Source organism: Engystomops pustulosus, chromosome 9 (assembly GCF_040894005.1).
Source record: "Engystomops pustulosus chromosome 9, aEngPut4.maternal, whole genome shotgun sequence".
In the NCBI taxonomy this organism is placed as follows: domain Eukaryota; kingdom Metazoa; phylum Chordata; class Amphibia; order Anura; family Leptodactylidae; genus Engystomops; species Engystomops pustulosus.
Window position 1 is genome coordinate 101,864,658 of NC_092419.1, and position 14,729 is coordinate 101,879,386.

The 14,729-nt window shown below is 43.5% G+C and overlaps 1 protein-coding gene across 3 annotated transcripts in view; it reads left to right on the top strand.

Annotated features, from left to right (window-relative positions):
* Positions 1-2,673: 2,673 nt before the first annotated feature.
* Positions 2,674-14,729, top strand: part of KCND1 (potassium voltage-gated channel subfamily D member 1) — a 40,850-nt gene continuing 28,794 nt past the window's right edge. Inside the window, exons 1-2 of one of the 3 annotated variants that reach the window (XM_072124927.1) lie at positions 2,674-2,753; positions 11,841-13,399. In XM_072124927.1, coding sequence (XP_071981028.1) covers positions 12,285-13,399 — 1,115 coding nt within the window. In that variant the 5' untranslated portion in view covers positions 2,674-2,753; positions 11,841-12,284. Of the gene's footprint in view, positions 2,754-3,042; positions 3,182-3,235; positions 3,381-11,840; positions 13,400-14,729 lie in introns of those variants that run through there. The other 2 variants (XM_072124926.1, XM_072124928.1) reach the window with 2 other exon arrangements.

The window sequence follows — 14,729 nt, forward strand, 5'->3', positions numbered from 1 at the left end:
TATATACTGGAGATCCCCAGGTTATACCAGGATGCTCCATATCTCTATATACAGGAGACCCCCAGGTTATACCGGGATGCTCCATATCTCTATATACAGGAGATCCCCAGGTTATACCAGGATGCTCCATATCTCTATATACAGGAGATCCTCAGGTTATATCAGGATGCTCCATATCTCTATATACAGGAGATCCTCAGGTTATACCAGGATGCTCCATATCTCTATATACAGGAGAACCCCAGGTTATACCGGGATGCTCCATATCTCTATATACAGGAGATCCCCAGGTTATACCAGGATGCTCCATATCTCTATATACAGGAGATCCCCAGGTTATACCAGGATGCTCCATATCTCTATATACAGGAGATTCCCAGGTTATACCAGGATGCGCCATATCTCTATATACAGGAGACCCCCAGGTTATACCGGGATGCTCCATATCTCTATATATAGGAGATCCCCTGGTTATACCAGGATTCTCCATATCTCTATATACAGGAGACCCCCAGGTTATACCAGGATGCTCCATATCTCTATATACAGGAGATCCCTAGGTTATACCAGGATGCTCCATATCTCTATATACTGGAGATGCCCAGGTTATACCAGGATGCTCCATATCTCTATATACAGGACACCCCCAGGTTATACCGGGATGCTCCATATCTCTATATACATGAGATCCCCAGGCTATACCAGGATGCTCCATATCTCTATATACAGGAGATCCCCAGGTTATACCAGGATGCTCCATATCTCTATATACAAGAGAACCCCAGGTTATACCAGGATGCTCCATATCTCTATATACAGGAGATCCTCAGGTTATACCAGGATGCTCCATATCTCTATATACAGGAGACCCCTAGGTTATACCAGGATGCTCCATATCTCTATATACAGGAGATCCCCAGGTTATACCAGGATGCTCCATATCTCTATATACAGGAGATCCTCAGGTTATACCAGGATGCTCCATATCTCTATATACAGGAGATCCCCAGGTTATACCAGGATGCTCCATATCTCTATATACAGGAGATCCCCAGGTTATACCTGGATGCTCCATATCTCTATATACAGGAGACCCCCAGGTTATACCGGGATGCTCCATATCTCTATATACAGGAGATCCCCAGGCTATACCAGGATGCTCCATATCTCTATATACAGGAGATCCCTAGGTTATACCAGGATGCTCCATATCTCTATATACAGGAGATCCCCAGGTTATACCAGGATGCTCCATATCTCTATATACAGGAGATCCCCAGGTTATACCAGGATGCTCCATATCTCTATATACAGGAGACCCCCAGGTTATACCAGGATGCTCCATATCTCTATATGCATGAGAACCCCAGGTTATACCGGGATGCTCCATATCTCTATATACAGGAGATCCCCAGGTTATACCGGGATGCTCCATATCTCTATATACAGGAGATCCCCAGGTTATACCAGGATTCTCCATATCTCTATATACAGGAGATCCCCAGGTTATACCAGGATGCTCCATATCTCTATATACAGGAGACCCCCAGGTTATACCAGGATGCTCCATATCTCTATATGCATGAGAACCCCAGGTTATACCGGGATGCTCCATATCTCTATATACAGGAGATCCCCAGGTTATACCAGGATGCTCCATATCTCTATATACAGGAGATCCCCAGGTTATACCAGGATGCTCCATATCTCTATATACAGGAGATCCCCAGGTTATACCTGGATGCTCCATATCTCTATATACAGGAGACCCCCAGGTTATACCGGGATGCTCCATATCTCTATATACAGGAGATCCCCAGGTTATACCGGGATGCTCCATATCTCTATATACAGGAGATCCCCAGGTTATACCAGGATGCTCCATATCTCTATATACAAGAGAATCCCAGGTTATACCGGGATGCTCCATATCTCTATATACAGGAGATCCTCAGGTTATACCAGGATGCTCCATATCTCTATATACAAGAGAATCCCAGGTTATACCGGGATGCTCCATATCTCTATATACAGGAGACCCCCAGGTTATACCGGGATGCTCCATATCTCTATATACAGGAGATCCCCAGGTTATACCGGGATGCTCCATATCTCTATATACAGGAGATCCCCAGGTTATACCAGGATGCTCCATATCTCTATATACAAGAGAATCCCAGGTTATACCGGGATGCTCCATATCTCTATATACAGGAGATCCTCAGGTTATACCAGGATGCTCCATATCTATATATATAGGAGACCCCCAGGTTATACCGGGATGCTCCATATCTCTATATACAGGAGACCCCCAGGTTATACCAGGATGCTCCATATCTCTATATACAGGAGACCCCCAGGTTATACCAGGATGCTCCATATCTCTATATACAGGAGATCCCCAGGTTATACCAGGATGCTCCTTATCTCCAGTATTACACTGCAGTGCAGAGGTGAAGGCTCTCGCTCTCCCTCACGTGCTGCATTGCACAGGTTAATGGTGCTTTCCCTCTCCCTGTATTTGATGCCGGTGCTGTAGTGTAAGGGTTAATCTCCCTGTTTTAACCCTTTTATGTGCCTGCAGGTTATTTCTCCAATCCTGAGGACTGGATTTGGCTCCAGTGCTGCAGTGCAGAGGTTAATACTCCTATCATCTTTCTTGTGTTTGGCTCTAGGTTTGCAGAACTTGCACTGCATTAGATTACTACTCCCATCCTCTCTGCTGTATCTTCTTCTCATTCTGCCATGAAGAGGTAAGTGCTCCTGTATCTAGTACATGTCTCCTAATTATGACTGTATACCATCCATGGTGCAAAGGTTACAACTCCCATATCTGCAGCACATCTAGGGGTTAATTCTCATTGCAGTCCATGGTGTCCAGCTGCAGAGCATCAGGGGTTAATGCCCCATGCAGACCCCAATACTCGAAGCCCCTATTCCCTGGCATCAATGCTAGAGTCTCCGCCAGGTCCCTCCTCCTGCAGAGCGATTAAGAGATGAGAAGAAGGGAGTGAGTGAGGATGGAGAGAGGAGGGAGGGGAGTGATGATAGGGAGGGGGAATTCTCCTAATCCAGGCTCTGAGATGCAGGAAGGCAGCCCCCGGGTGACTCCTGTATCTCTGCTGGACCGCTGTGGAGAGTAGGAGCTACCTGGACCACAGGAACTACTGATGGAGACCAGGTAAGGACCAATGATGTGGACTGCAGACTGAGGAGACAGCAGAGACAGAGCAGACAGAGAGTGCTGGGGAGAATGCAGGTGCCACAGGGACTGCTGGACACCTGGTGGGGATCAGAAGAGGGACTGCAGGGTGAGATCCAAAGAGGACCTGCTGGAAATCCATACGGGACTACTGGTGGAGATCAGAGCTGGACTGCAGGTGGGGATCAGATGGTAGACTGCTGGACACCTGGTGGGGATCAGAAGAGGGACTGCTGGTGGAGGTCACATGAGGACTGCTGGTGGGAGTCAGATTGTAGACTGCTGGACACCTGGTTGGGATCAGAAGCGGGACTGCTGGGGGAGATCACATGGGGACTGCAGAAGGAGATCTGAAGAGGGACTGTTGGAAATCTATAGGGGACTACTGGTGGAGATCAGAAGGGGACTGCAGGGGGGTCTCAGAAGAGGGACTGCTGATGGAGATCACTTGAGGACTGCAGGGGGGATCAGAAGAGGGACTGCTGGTGGAGATCAGTAGAGGGACTGCTGGTGGAGATCAGAAGAGGGACTCCTGGAAACCTGTTGGGGACTACTGGTGCAGATCAGAAAGGGACTGCAGTTGAGGATCATGTGATGGACTGCTGGTAAAAAAAACATTAGGACAGCCAGTGGAGATCAGAGAGGGACTGCTGGGGAGTAGGGATAAGGCCTTCAAGTGGGGGTCAGGTGGGGGACTGCTGTAAACCTAGTGGGGGACTCCTGGTGGAGAAAACATGAGGACTGTTGCTGGAAATCAGATGGGGGACTGTTGGACTTCCAGTAATGCACTACTACAGGCACTGGTGTGCACAAAGGCAAAGCATGAGGTGCAGACCAGAGGAGACCTCTAGTGAAGTTCTGGTGAGGACTATTGGTAGAGATTACATGTGAGGAAACTGTACTAGGACTACCTGTGGAGAATAGTATGGACTGCTGATGGAGAAATGGAAGGGGCTGCATGAGGACTTGTGAGACTACTTTTTTGAGATCTTTGGGTGGTCTGCCGGAGGACATCAAAGGCGAGCGATGGTGGAAAGGGTTATACTAGAAGAAAGGGACTGCTAGTAGATACAAGAGTAATGGTGGATAACAGGATGGGAGTGCTGGTGGATACAGGAGTAATGGTGGATAACAGGATGGGAGTGCTGGTGGATACAAGAGTAATGGTGGATAACAGGATGGGAGTGCTGGTGGAGAACAAGGCGATTGAGGGGACCGCTGAAAAGAGATGGTTTGTTGGTGCAGAACCAAGCGTCAATCATGAATGGTCAGCTGGTCAGAAGGCTGACTGGTGAGGAATGGTTTGGACTACTGGACTAAAGCACATATGGAAAAACATGGAAGAAGACATCTGGTGAAGAACATGAGGACTAGTGTAGTAGAGAGATGGGGTGAGAGGGCACAGCATAGGAAGGGGATGTGTGAAGATAACCCCTGGATGATGCCACCAGATACCAGAACCTGGAGAGGAATCTAGAGGAACCTCTGTTACACAATAGATTTGGTGGTGCTGGAGAGGTGATATGGACTGGTGGAGAGGTGTTAGCACCTTCTTTAGTGCTGGACATCTTCTTGAGAACATGATGTAGGGTTCCTCAGGATAATCTAGATAGAGAGCTATGAGGGACAGCAGACGTCTCAGACCTACGATGAAGAACAAGTAGGTGCAGATGGTGGAAAACCTGAGGACAGATGGAGGAGAGCGGGTATCCACTGACTGTGGAGAGCAGGACGGGACTGTAGATGGAGACCTGATGGGAGAAGCCGGGAACACCTGGTGGAGTATACAGCATGGCACTGCATCAGGCAGCAGCCACCCCGGCCGGCAGTGCCAGCATCTCTCTCCCTGGCGCTGTGTTTACGAGAATGCCTGCAGTCCGGCGTGTGAATGAATTCCCATTACCGCCAGCACTCGCCACATGAGCCAATCAATAAGATGCAGAGAGATGCGAGCGGCTGCTGGGGATACAGTCTCCAGGACATGGAGGAGACATCCTGGAATCTCAGCTACCAGGAAGGGGTTAACCCTGCTGGAAAATCATCCGGCTACACCAGGCACAGTAGATGGGAGAACCCCACAAAGACATGGGGGGGTGTACCCCGACCATGGACATCTATGGCTTATCTGTAGGATATGTCCCAAATCTCTCATCAGTAACCAGCAAAGTCCTCCCCTATAGGAACAAGGAGGGTCTGTAATCCCCTATACACCAAGGAAGGTGTGTGACCATAATGCCGCTCCTATATACCGTACCGCTGTGTGCTCTGATGTCATATCCCTCCTACCATCTATCTATCTATCTATCTATCTATCTATCTCATATCTATATATCTATCATCTATCTATCTCATATCTATCATCTATCTCATATCTATCTATCTATCATCTATCTATCTCATATCTATCTATCTATCTCCTATCTCTCTATCTATCTATCTATCTATCTCCTATCTATCTATCTCCTATCTATCTATCTATCTATCTATCTCCTATCTATCTATCTATCTATCTCATATCTATCTATCTATCTATCTATCTATCTCATATCTATCTATCTATCTCATATCTATCATCTATCTCATATCTATATATCTATCATCTATCTATCTCATATCTATATATCTATCATCTATCTATCTCATATCTATCTATCTATCTATCTATCTCATATCTATATATCTATCATCTATCTATCTCATATCTATCTATCTATCTATCTATCTATCTCATATCTATCTATCATCTATCTATCTCATATCTATCTATCTATCTATCTATCTATCTATCTATCTATCTCATATCTATATATCTATCATCTATCTATCTCATATCTATCTATCTATCTATCTATCTATCTATCTATCTATCTATCTATCTCCTATCTATCTATCTATCTATCTCCTATCTATCTATCTATCTATCTCATATCTATCTATCTATCTATCTATCTCATATCTATCTATCTATCTATCTCATATCTATCATCTATCTCATATCTATATATCTATCATCTATCTCATATCTATATATCTATCATCTATCTATCTCATATCTATCTATCTATCTATCTATCTATCTATCTATCTATCTATCTATCTATCTCATATCTATATATCTATCATCTATCTATCTCATATCTATCTATCTATCTATCTATCTATCTATCTATCTATCTATCTATCTCATATCTATCTATCATCTATCTATCTCATATCTATCTATCTATCTATCTATCTATCTATCTATCTATCTATCTATCTATCTATCTATCTAACTAAGGAAAGTCATTAGCAGCACAATTATATCTAAAACAAGAGGGTGCACGCCAGTAAGGGCTAAGCATAAAGGTCCCAATATTATGTACTAGAAAAAAGCCGCACTCCAACACGGCCAATTTAAAGTTAAAAGGTGGTTTCTTTATTCCATAGTGATGTGTGGTGACATTTCTGATGCTTTCTGGCTTGAGCAAGGCTCAGGGGGCGCCGAAATGTCGCCACACATCACTATGGAATAAAGAAACCACCTTTTAACTTTTTTCTAGTACGTATCTTTCTATCCATCTGTCTATCTATCTCTCTCATATCTATCATCTATTCATCCATCTATCTATAATCTATCTAGCTATCTATCTCATATATATATAGATCATCCATTTATCCATAATATATATATATATATATATCATACATCTATCTATCTATAATCTACCAATGTATCTATCTATCATCCATCATATCTATCATCCATCGTATCTATCATCCATCGTATCTATCATCCATTCTTATCTATCATCCATCGTATCTATCTATAATCTATCTAAAGTCTAAAAGCATCAGCTGCCCCAGGAGCAGTTGGGTGCACACCTCTTGGACTTGATGAAAAATTTAGCTTGCAAAAAATGTCAGCACGCCAATATTAACGTAAAAACTTGTGGGTTACTATATTCACACAGAGCTATAGGACTGAGATCTATATGATACAGGGGGTCCCCTACTTAAGGACACCCGACTTACAGACAACCCCTAGTTAAAGACAGACCCCTCTGCCCATTGTGACCTCTGGTGAAGCTCTCTGGATGTTACTATAGTCCCAGACTACAATGATCAGCTGTGAGGTGTCTGTAATGAAGCTGTATTGATAATCCTTGGTCCGATCACAGCAAAAAATGTTGAAACTCCACTGGGGCAAAAAAAAAAAATTTGTCTGGATCTACAATTATAAAATATACGGTTTCGACTTACATACAAATTCAACTTAAGGACAAACCTATGGAACCTATCTTGTACGTAACCCGGGGACTGCCTGTACCTTTGACTACTAGAATCCCTGCGCCCCATGTTCCCCTCTTCCTGTCTTCACCCTTCACCTCACTCCATCCCCCACAAACCCATATTTTGTAAATGCGTTGGCAATGCTAACTTGTATTTGGTGTTCCCAAAATGCCAGATATGAGATAAATGAGATAGATAGATATGAGATAGATAGATATGAGATAGATAGATAGATAGATAGATAGATAGATAGATATGAGATATATGAGATAGATAGATAGATATGAGATAGATAGATAGATAGATAGATAGATATGAGATAGATAGATATGAGATAGATAGATATGAGATATATGAGATAGATAGATAGATAGATAGATAGATAGATAGATAGATATGAGATAGATAGATATGAGATAGATAGATATGAGATATATGAGATAGATAGATAGATAGATAGATAGATAGGAGATAGATAAATAGATATGAGATAGATAGATATGAGATAGAGAGATAGATTATCGATAGATAGGAGATAGATAGATATGAGATAGATAGATAATAGATATAAATGGATAGAGAGATAGATTATAGATAGATAGGACTACGCAGACACTAGGGACTGTTTCAGTGTTTGCCATCATTAGACGCACATTTGGTAGTTTTTTATCCCAGTATTTTATCTCCCAGCTGTGCTTCCCATTTGTTGTATAATTAAGCGAGTCGTTCTCTGGAGCAGCTCTCATCGGCTATACGGCGTCATTAGTGCGGATAATCAAGATTTCATTGTATTTGTTGGGAACGAAGAATCCAGCGGAGCGTCTGGTGTGACTGGATATATCAGTGTCACATTAGGACGGCGGAGATTGCTACGCAGCACAGGCTCCTCGGGGGGAGGGGTTATAGAATGAGCCAATCAGATCTCAGCTCTGCCCCTGCTTACGGCTCTTAGAGGGGTGTCTCTGTATGAGGCCCTATTTGCTCTAATGTTGGGTTGTTCTGATGAGATGATCCCTCTAAGGCAGGGGGCCCTTCCATCTTGCACTGTCGGCAGCCATTTTGGTATTTAAAGGGATGATCTCATGACTTTTTAAAGAGTAGATGATAAATGTGGGTCCGATTTGCTTGGGATCCCTCAGTACTGTATAAATTACAGCCAGTGATACTTTGTGCAAGTCATGACCGAACTGCTGAGCTAATATTTAAGTAGTCTCAGCCCCTCCCACTATGTAAATGAGGAGGCGGGGACGATGGGTCGGAGTGCTCCTGCATAACATAGCACTTCCATAAACAACAGTGAATTATTCATCTAAAATATCATTTACAAACAGCTGATGGAGCTGCCTGTGCTTAAATATAGCCAGGGACAGGGAGGCTACACCTCTACACCCCACAGACCTGCTTATATAGCGCTTCTAGGACTGCATTACCAGGAACTTGGCCCTGCTTTATAGCCGTCATACACATGATGGATAGATCGCAGAAAGATATATACATAGATATGAAATAGATATATATATGACAATAATATGAGATAGATAGATAGATAGATAGATACATAGATATGAGACAAATACATAGATATGAAATAGAGAAATAGATATGATATATACAGTATATATATATATATATATATATATATATATATATGGATAATTAATAGATATGACAATAATATGAGATGGATAATAGAGATGGATAATGATATATATATATATATATATATATATATATATATATAAAATACACAGGAAAGTGACACTGGGGGAGATTTATCAGACGTGTCTGAAAGCAGCAACCAATCAGAGCTCAGCTTTCATTTTCCAACAGCTGTTTATAAAATTTAATTTGAGCTGTGATTGGTTTCCAGGGGCAACTAAAACAATTTTACCTCAGAAATTTGTGATAAGTCTCCCCCATAGTTCCTGTATATAGCACGACTTCTATGATTGTCTTTGTTAGCAGAGCGTCAGACATTATATGGGGGGTCTCCACAGCCCAGGTTAACAAAAGCAAGCACTGACCCCTGGGTTATTTTGGCAGATCTCTATTATGAGTCATAATTTTTATTTCAACTACATCATGTTATGTGAGAAGAGACATCCATTTATTTCCAAAGCTGAATTCGCACATCTACCATCTTTACCAGATTTTACCCCATTAAACTCCCAGCCCCCCCAGGTCGGGCCTGAAACATCCTTTCTATAACAATTCTCCTCCAGGTCATGTGACAATGAGCTGAGACGAGTCAGATTTTACCCGAGATGAGTCGAAGGGTCACTTCAGACGTGTCTTTCTCCAGGTCTATAGCACCTAGGCCTGAGGTAATGTGACGGATGAGACTCCATGATGGGATAATGTTTGTACAGTGTTAGCTAGTTGAAGAAAATAACCTTGTTGAGATTGTCATACCTTTTAATGGTTGACTGTAATAACATCTTCTATTTCAGTCAGCCATTAAAAGGTATCACAATCTATACGTCCCCCATACACTTCTATGGCCTCGCGGTACCGTACGGGAGCGGTACCAGATGCAGAGACAGGAATTTTGACTACTCCATCCCATTCGCTGCTTGGGCAGATAGGGGGCTGTTGTGCGCACTTGTACGCCAGGTTGGATCTCCCAATAGATCCGGTAGGAGCCGGGGAGGCCGGCGTATGATACATCTCCCCTATGTTTCTTGGTGCTATAGAGCCTAAGACATAGGTGTCTAAAGTGACCCCGCAGCCTCTAAACTTGACTCACCTAAGATAAATATGACTCTTCTCTGTTCATTGTCACCTGGATTAGAGGAGAAAAACCTGTTTCACATAAATTAGCGAATTTTAGAAAGGAAATTTCATGCCCTACCTGAGGGGACAATGTGGTGACAGGTAAATTGGCTAAAATGTAAAAAAATAAATTTCCCGGGTCTCTTGCTGCCGTGGTTAGCAGATTTTGGTGAATAACCAATTAGGTGGAGAATCCCTTAGGACGGATCACCATTTGTCTGTCAGACGCATCATTTGGAGGCTGATTTGAGTCTCATGCACATTTAATTGCACATTTACAGCCACATTGCTGTCAGTCACCGCCCCGGACACGGGTAAGATGAATGGGGAGTCCTAATGTTCTCCATTAAGGAGCTCCTGACCTATGACAGTTCAATATTCCTCAAGCCCATTAGGATGTCAGGACTTTGATAAACGGCGGTGCAGGATTTTATTTTTTTGTACGAGTTCCATGCATCTTCTTCTTTCTACTTTTTTGGATGCTAATACCCTTTCCCTTCTATTTATTTTCACTTTTATATTGTTTTTTCCCCATCTTAAATTTTTTTTTTTTACTGTGGATTCTGTCTCTTTTGTTTGTGTCTTATATCCTTAGCCAAAAGTAAACAGGACATGATATATTACACTGAACCCTGTACCACACAGGACGTCCTGTCCCATAGATATTATTGGTGGAGAAGTCCTGTGTAGTATAGGGAATCTTGTATAGGCGATTCTATATTGTACCGTATTCTATACAGTTGTACACTTTAGATCACCCCCATAGACACGTATTCTCGGCTTAGCTGAGTGTGCATGTAATTAGAATAAGGAGAAGGGAATATTAGACATGCTGGAATCCAATATGCCCCATCAAGCAGATGAGAAGTGAATATAAGAGCGCTGTATAATCACTAATATTAGGAATATCATAAGATCATCAATGTCTAAATATCTCTGTCCCCCACCTCAGGACCCCCCTCTATTAGTCAGGGTGATGAATATTAGTAGCGGTGGTTGTGTGACAGTAGCTCAGAGATTTCCCTGGATTTCCATCCATAACAGCACAGAAGTAAGATAAAGCGTAACTGCGAGGGATCCTGAGTGACAGTCCCTCCCGGATCAGTTTCCTCAGGATGACAGCTCCTAGATAGCAACCCGTTCTTTCAGGAGAGGATTATACTAATGGTGGATAGTGGGGAGAGTAGTCTACTGTGCGGTGTTATATTTCATGTTTATGTGGAGGGAGACAACCAGTATGGAGGGACTTCCATATGACCTGATACTATCTGAAGTCCTTGATCACTCTCCAGGTCTGAATTTGGTAATAGGTGGTGGACAATGGTTCTTCTACTTGATGACTGTGGTTTGGGTTAAGATGTCCATGTCTTAGAGAAGATAGAAGGACCTCAAGACTCTTTGATGGTGGTGCTGATAGGACTCTGTCCTAATGTTTGTGTATTAGAAGGTGGTAGATAGATCGGACCAGCATATGGTGACAGTAAGAGGTCCATAGTCAATCTATCTGTCTATTAGGAGAAGATATTAACCAGAAATAATGTTACTTTCTTCTGCATATCTTATATATTCTGAAATTGTCTTAATTTGCCAACAGAGCAACAGTATATTGGAGAGAAATCTAATTACAGATTGTGTGGGAGAGGAACACAGGAAGAATCTGTAGGATGCAGGCAGAGAATCCAAGGAGAATGAGAATTTGGAATGAAAAATAGCAATACAGTCTACCACTATGGTACCCGACGCTCTGATTAAGTCTCCAGTGCAGCTGTGGATGTAGACCTTCATGAACTTTATTGAGTATCACAAGCCCACATGTTGTCCGCCTCGTCTTAGTGAAGCTCAGATCTCTGGAGGAACATTGCTGGGCTGAGGTCACCATCTGAAACTCTCCGTCTTATCTGCCTTCCTGGACTTGAACTAAAATTACCAAAAATTTTTCAACGAGCCTCTAGTTCCTTAAGGCAGGACCACCTTTTCATGGTCACATACTGGATCCAAACACTGGACTTGTGGCCACTGAAGACTTAGCCACTGAACTATGGCTGCTGGAGTGGCGACATGGCTTCCGTTTGCTCGAGCGGCAGCGGTGGGATGGCTTCCTCTCGCGAAGAGGCCAATGCCCAAACCTCCGAGCGACAAGAGAAAGAGAAATGATGAAATTCTGGTGGTCAACGTCAGTGGAAGGAAGTTCCAGACGTGGAAAAATACCTTGGACCGCTATCCAGACACCTTGTTGGGAAGCACCGAGAAGGAATTCTTCTTCAACCAGGAGACGCAGGAATATTTTTTCGACCGTGATCCGGAGATGTTCAGACACATCCTCAACTTCTACCGGACGGGCAAGTTGCACTATCCACGCCAAGAGTGCATCCAAGCCTTTGACGAGGAGCTGTCGTTCTATGGCATCATACCGGAGATCATTGGAGATTGTTGTCTAGAAGAATATCGCGATCGTAAAAAAGAGAACCTGGAGAGGCTAGCGGAGGATAACGAGGCAGAAACCGCTACTGATGCCCCTCTACCCCCCAACAGTACTTTCCGACAGAGACTGTGGAGGGCCTTTGAAAACCCTCACACCAGCACTATGGCTCTCGTTTTCTACTACGTCACCGGTTTCTTCATCGCTGTCTCGGTGATTGCCAATGTGGTGGAAACGGTGCCTTGTCGTCCACCACCGGGGCGTCTTAAGGATCTGCCTTGTGGGGACAAGTATATGACAGCCTTTGACTGCATGGATACGGCCTGTGTCCTTATCTTCACCTTTGAGTACCTCATGAGACTCTTTGCCGCCCCGAGCCGCTGTAAGTTTATGCGTAGTGTTATGAGTATCATCGACGTGGTGGCCATCATGCCCTACTACATACAGCTGGTCATGCCAGAGAACGACAATGTGAGCGGTGCCTTTGTCACATTACGTGTTTTCCGAGTCTTCCGAATCTTCAAATTCTCACGCCACTCCCAAGGACTACGGATTCTTGGCTACACCTTAAAGAGCTGCGCCTCCGAGCTTGGCTTCCTCCTCTTCTCCTTGACTATGGCCATCATCATCTTCGCCACTGTGATGTTCTATGCGGAGAAGGGGACCAGCAAGACAAAGTTCACGAGTATTCCTGCGGCCTTCTGGTACACTATCGTTACTATGACAACACTGGGGTGAGTCCATGAACGCTAAATTAGTAAGTGTTGATGTTACTTTGGCAACCCGCAAATTAATCGTATGACTAGGAAGCGTCTTCGCCCTGGAGAAGACAATGATTTTGGCTTCATTGATGATAAATGAACCACTGTGAAAGCCCCCCCTCCTCCCCAAATTTATCCACCAGTCATACTGCAGTGTCTTCCAAGACAAAGCCTTTGCCCAGTATTTTGACCCTTAAAGGGGTTGTCCACTTTCAAAAAATAATGGATGATGTTTGTGTAATGAAAACAATTATCCACGGATCATTATTTCCTGGTCATGTGATGTCACACAGGTGCATGGCTCATTATAACAGACAGCTCTGTTTACTCTGTGATATAACGAGCCATGCACCTGTGTGACATCACATGACCAGAGATATAATGAGCCAGGCACCTGTGTGATATCATATTAACCAGGGATATAATGAGCCGCGCACCTGTCTGACATCACATGACCAGGGATATAACAAGCTGTGCACCTGTATGACATCACATGACTGGGGATATAATGAGCCATGCACCTGTGTGACATCACATGACCAGGGATATAAGAAACCGTGCACCTGTGTGACATCACATGACCAGGGTTATAACAAGCGGTGCACCTGTGTGACATCACATGACCAGGGATATAACACACTGTGCACCTATGTGACATCACATGACCAGGGATATAAAGAGCCATGCACCTGTGTGACATCCCATGACCAGAGATATAACAAGCTGTGCACCTGTGTGACATCACATGACCAGGGACAGATGGATACAAGAAAACAAGTAGCAAGCTGAGATCTACAAAACTGTGAGTAATTAATACAGGAAGTATATTGGAGAATTGGAGAACTTTTTATTACACAAACAATATCCATTATTTCCTGAAAGTGGAAAACCCCTTTAAGGACAACAAATGATCTTCTATCTTGCTTCTGCTCATATCTTAGGTATAGACAGACTGTGTGATATGGTATATTGTGCCGCTCTGACTGATCTGAGATTGTTGCTAACAATGTGCATCTACCTGACAACAACATAGTCGTTGTTTAATAATAATAATAATAATTCCATTATTTATATAGTGCACACAGATTACGCAGCGCTGCACAAAGTATGTCACATCAGTCCCTGTCCCCAATGGGGCTCACAATCTAATCAACCTACCAGTATGTTTTGGAGTGTGGGAGGAAACCGGCGGACCCGGAGGAAACCCACGCAAACACGGAGAGAACACACAAACTCTTTGCAGATGTTGACCCAGGTGGGATTCGATCCCAGGACCTTTAGGCAGATTGTCCCTAGCACCCGG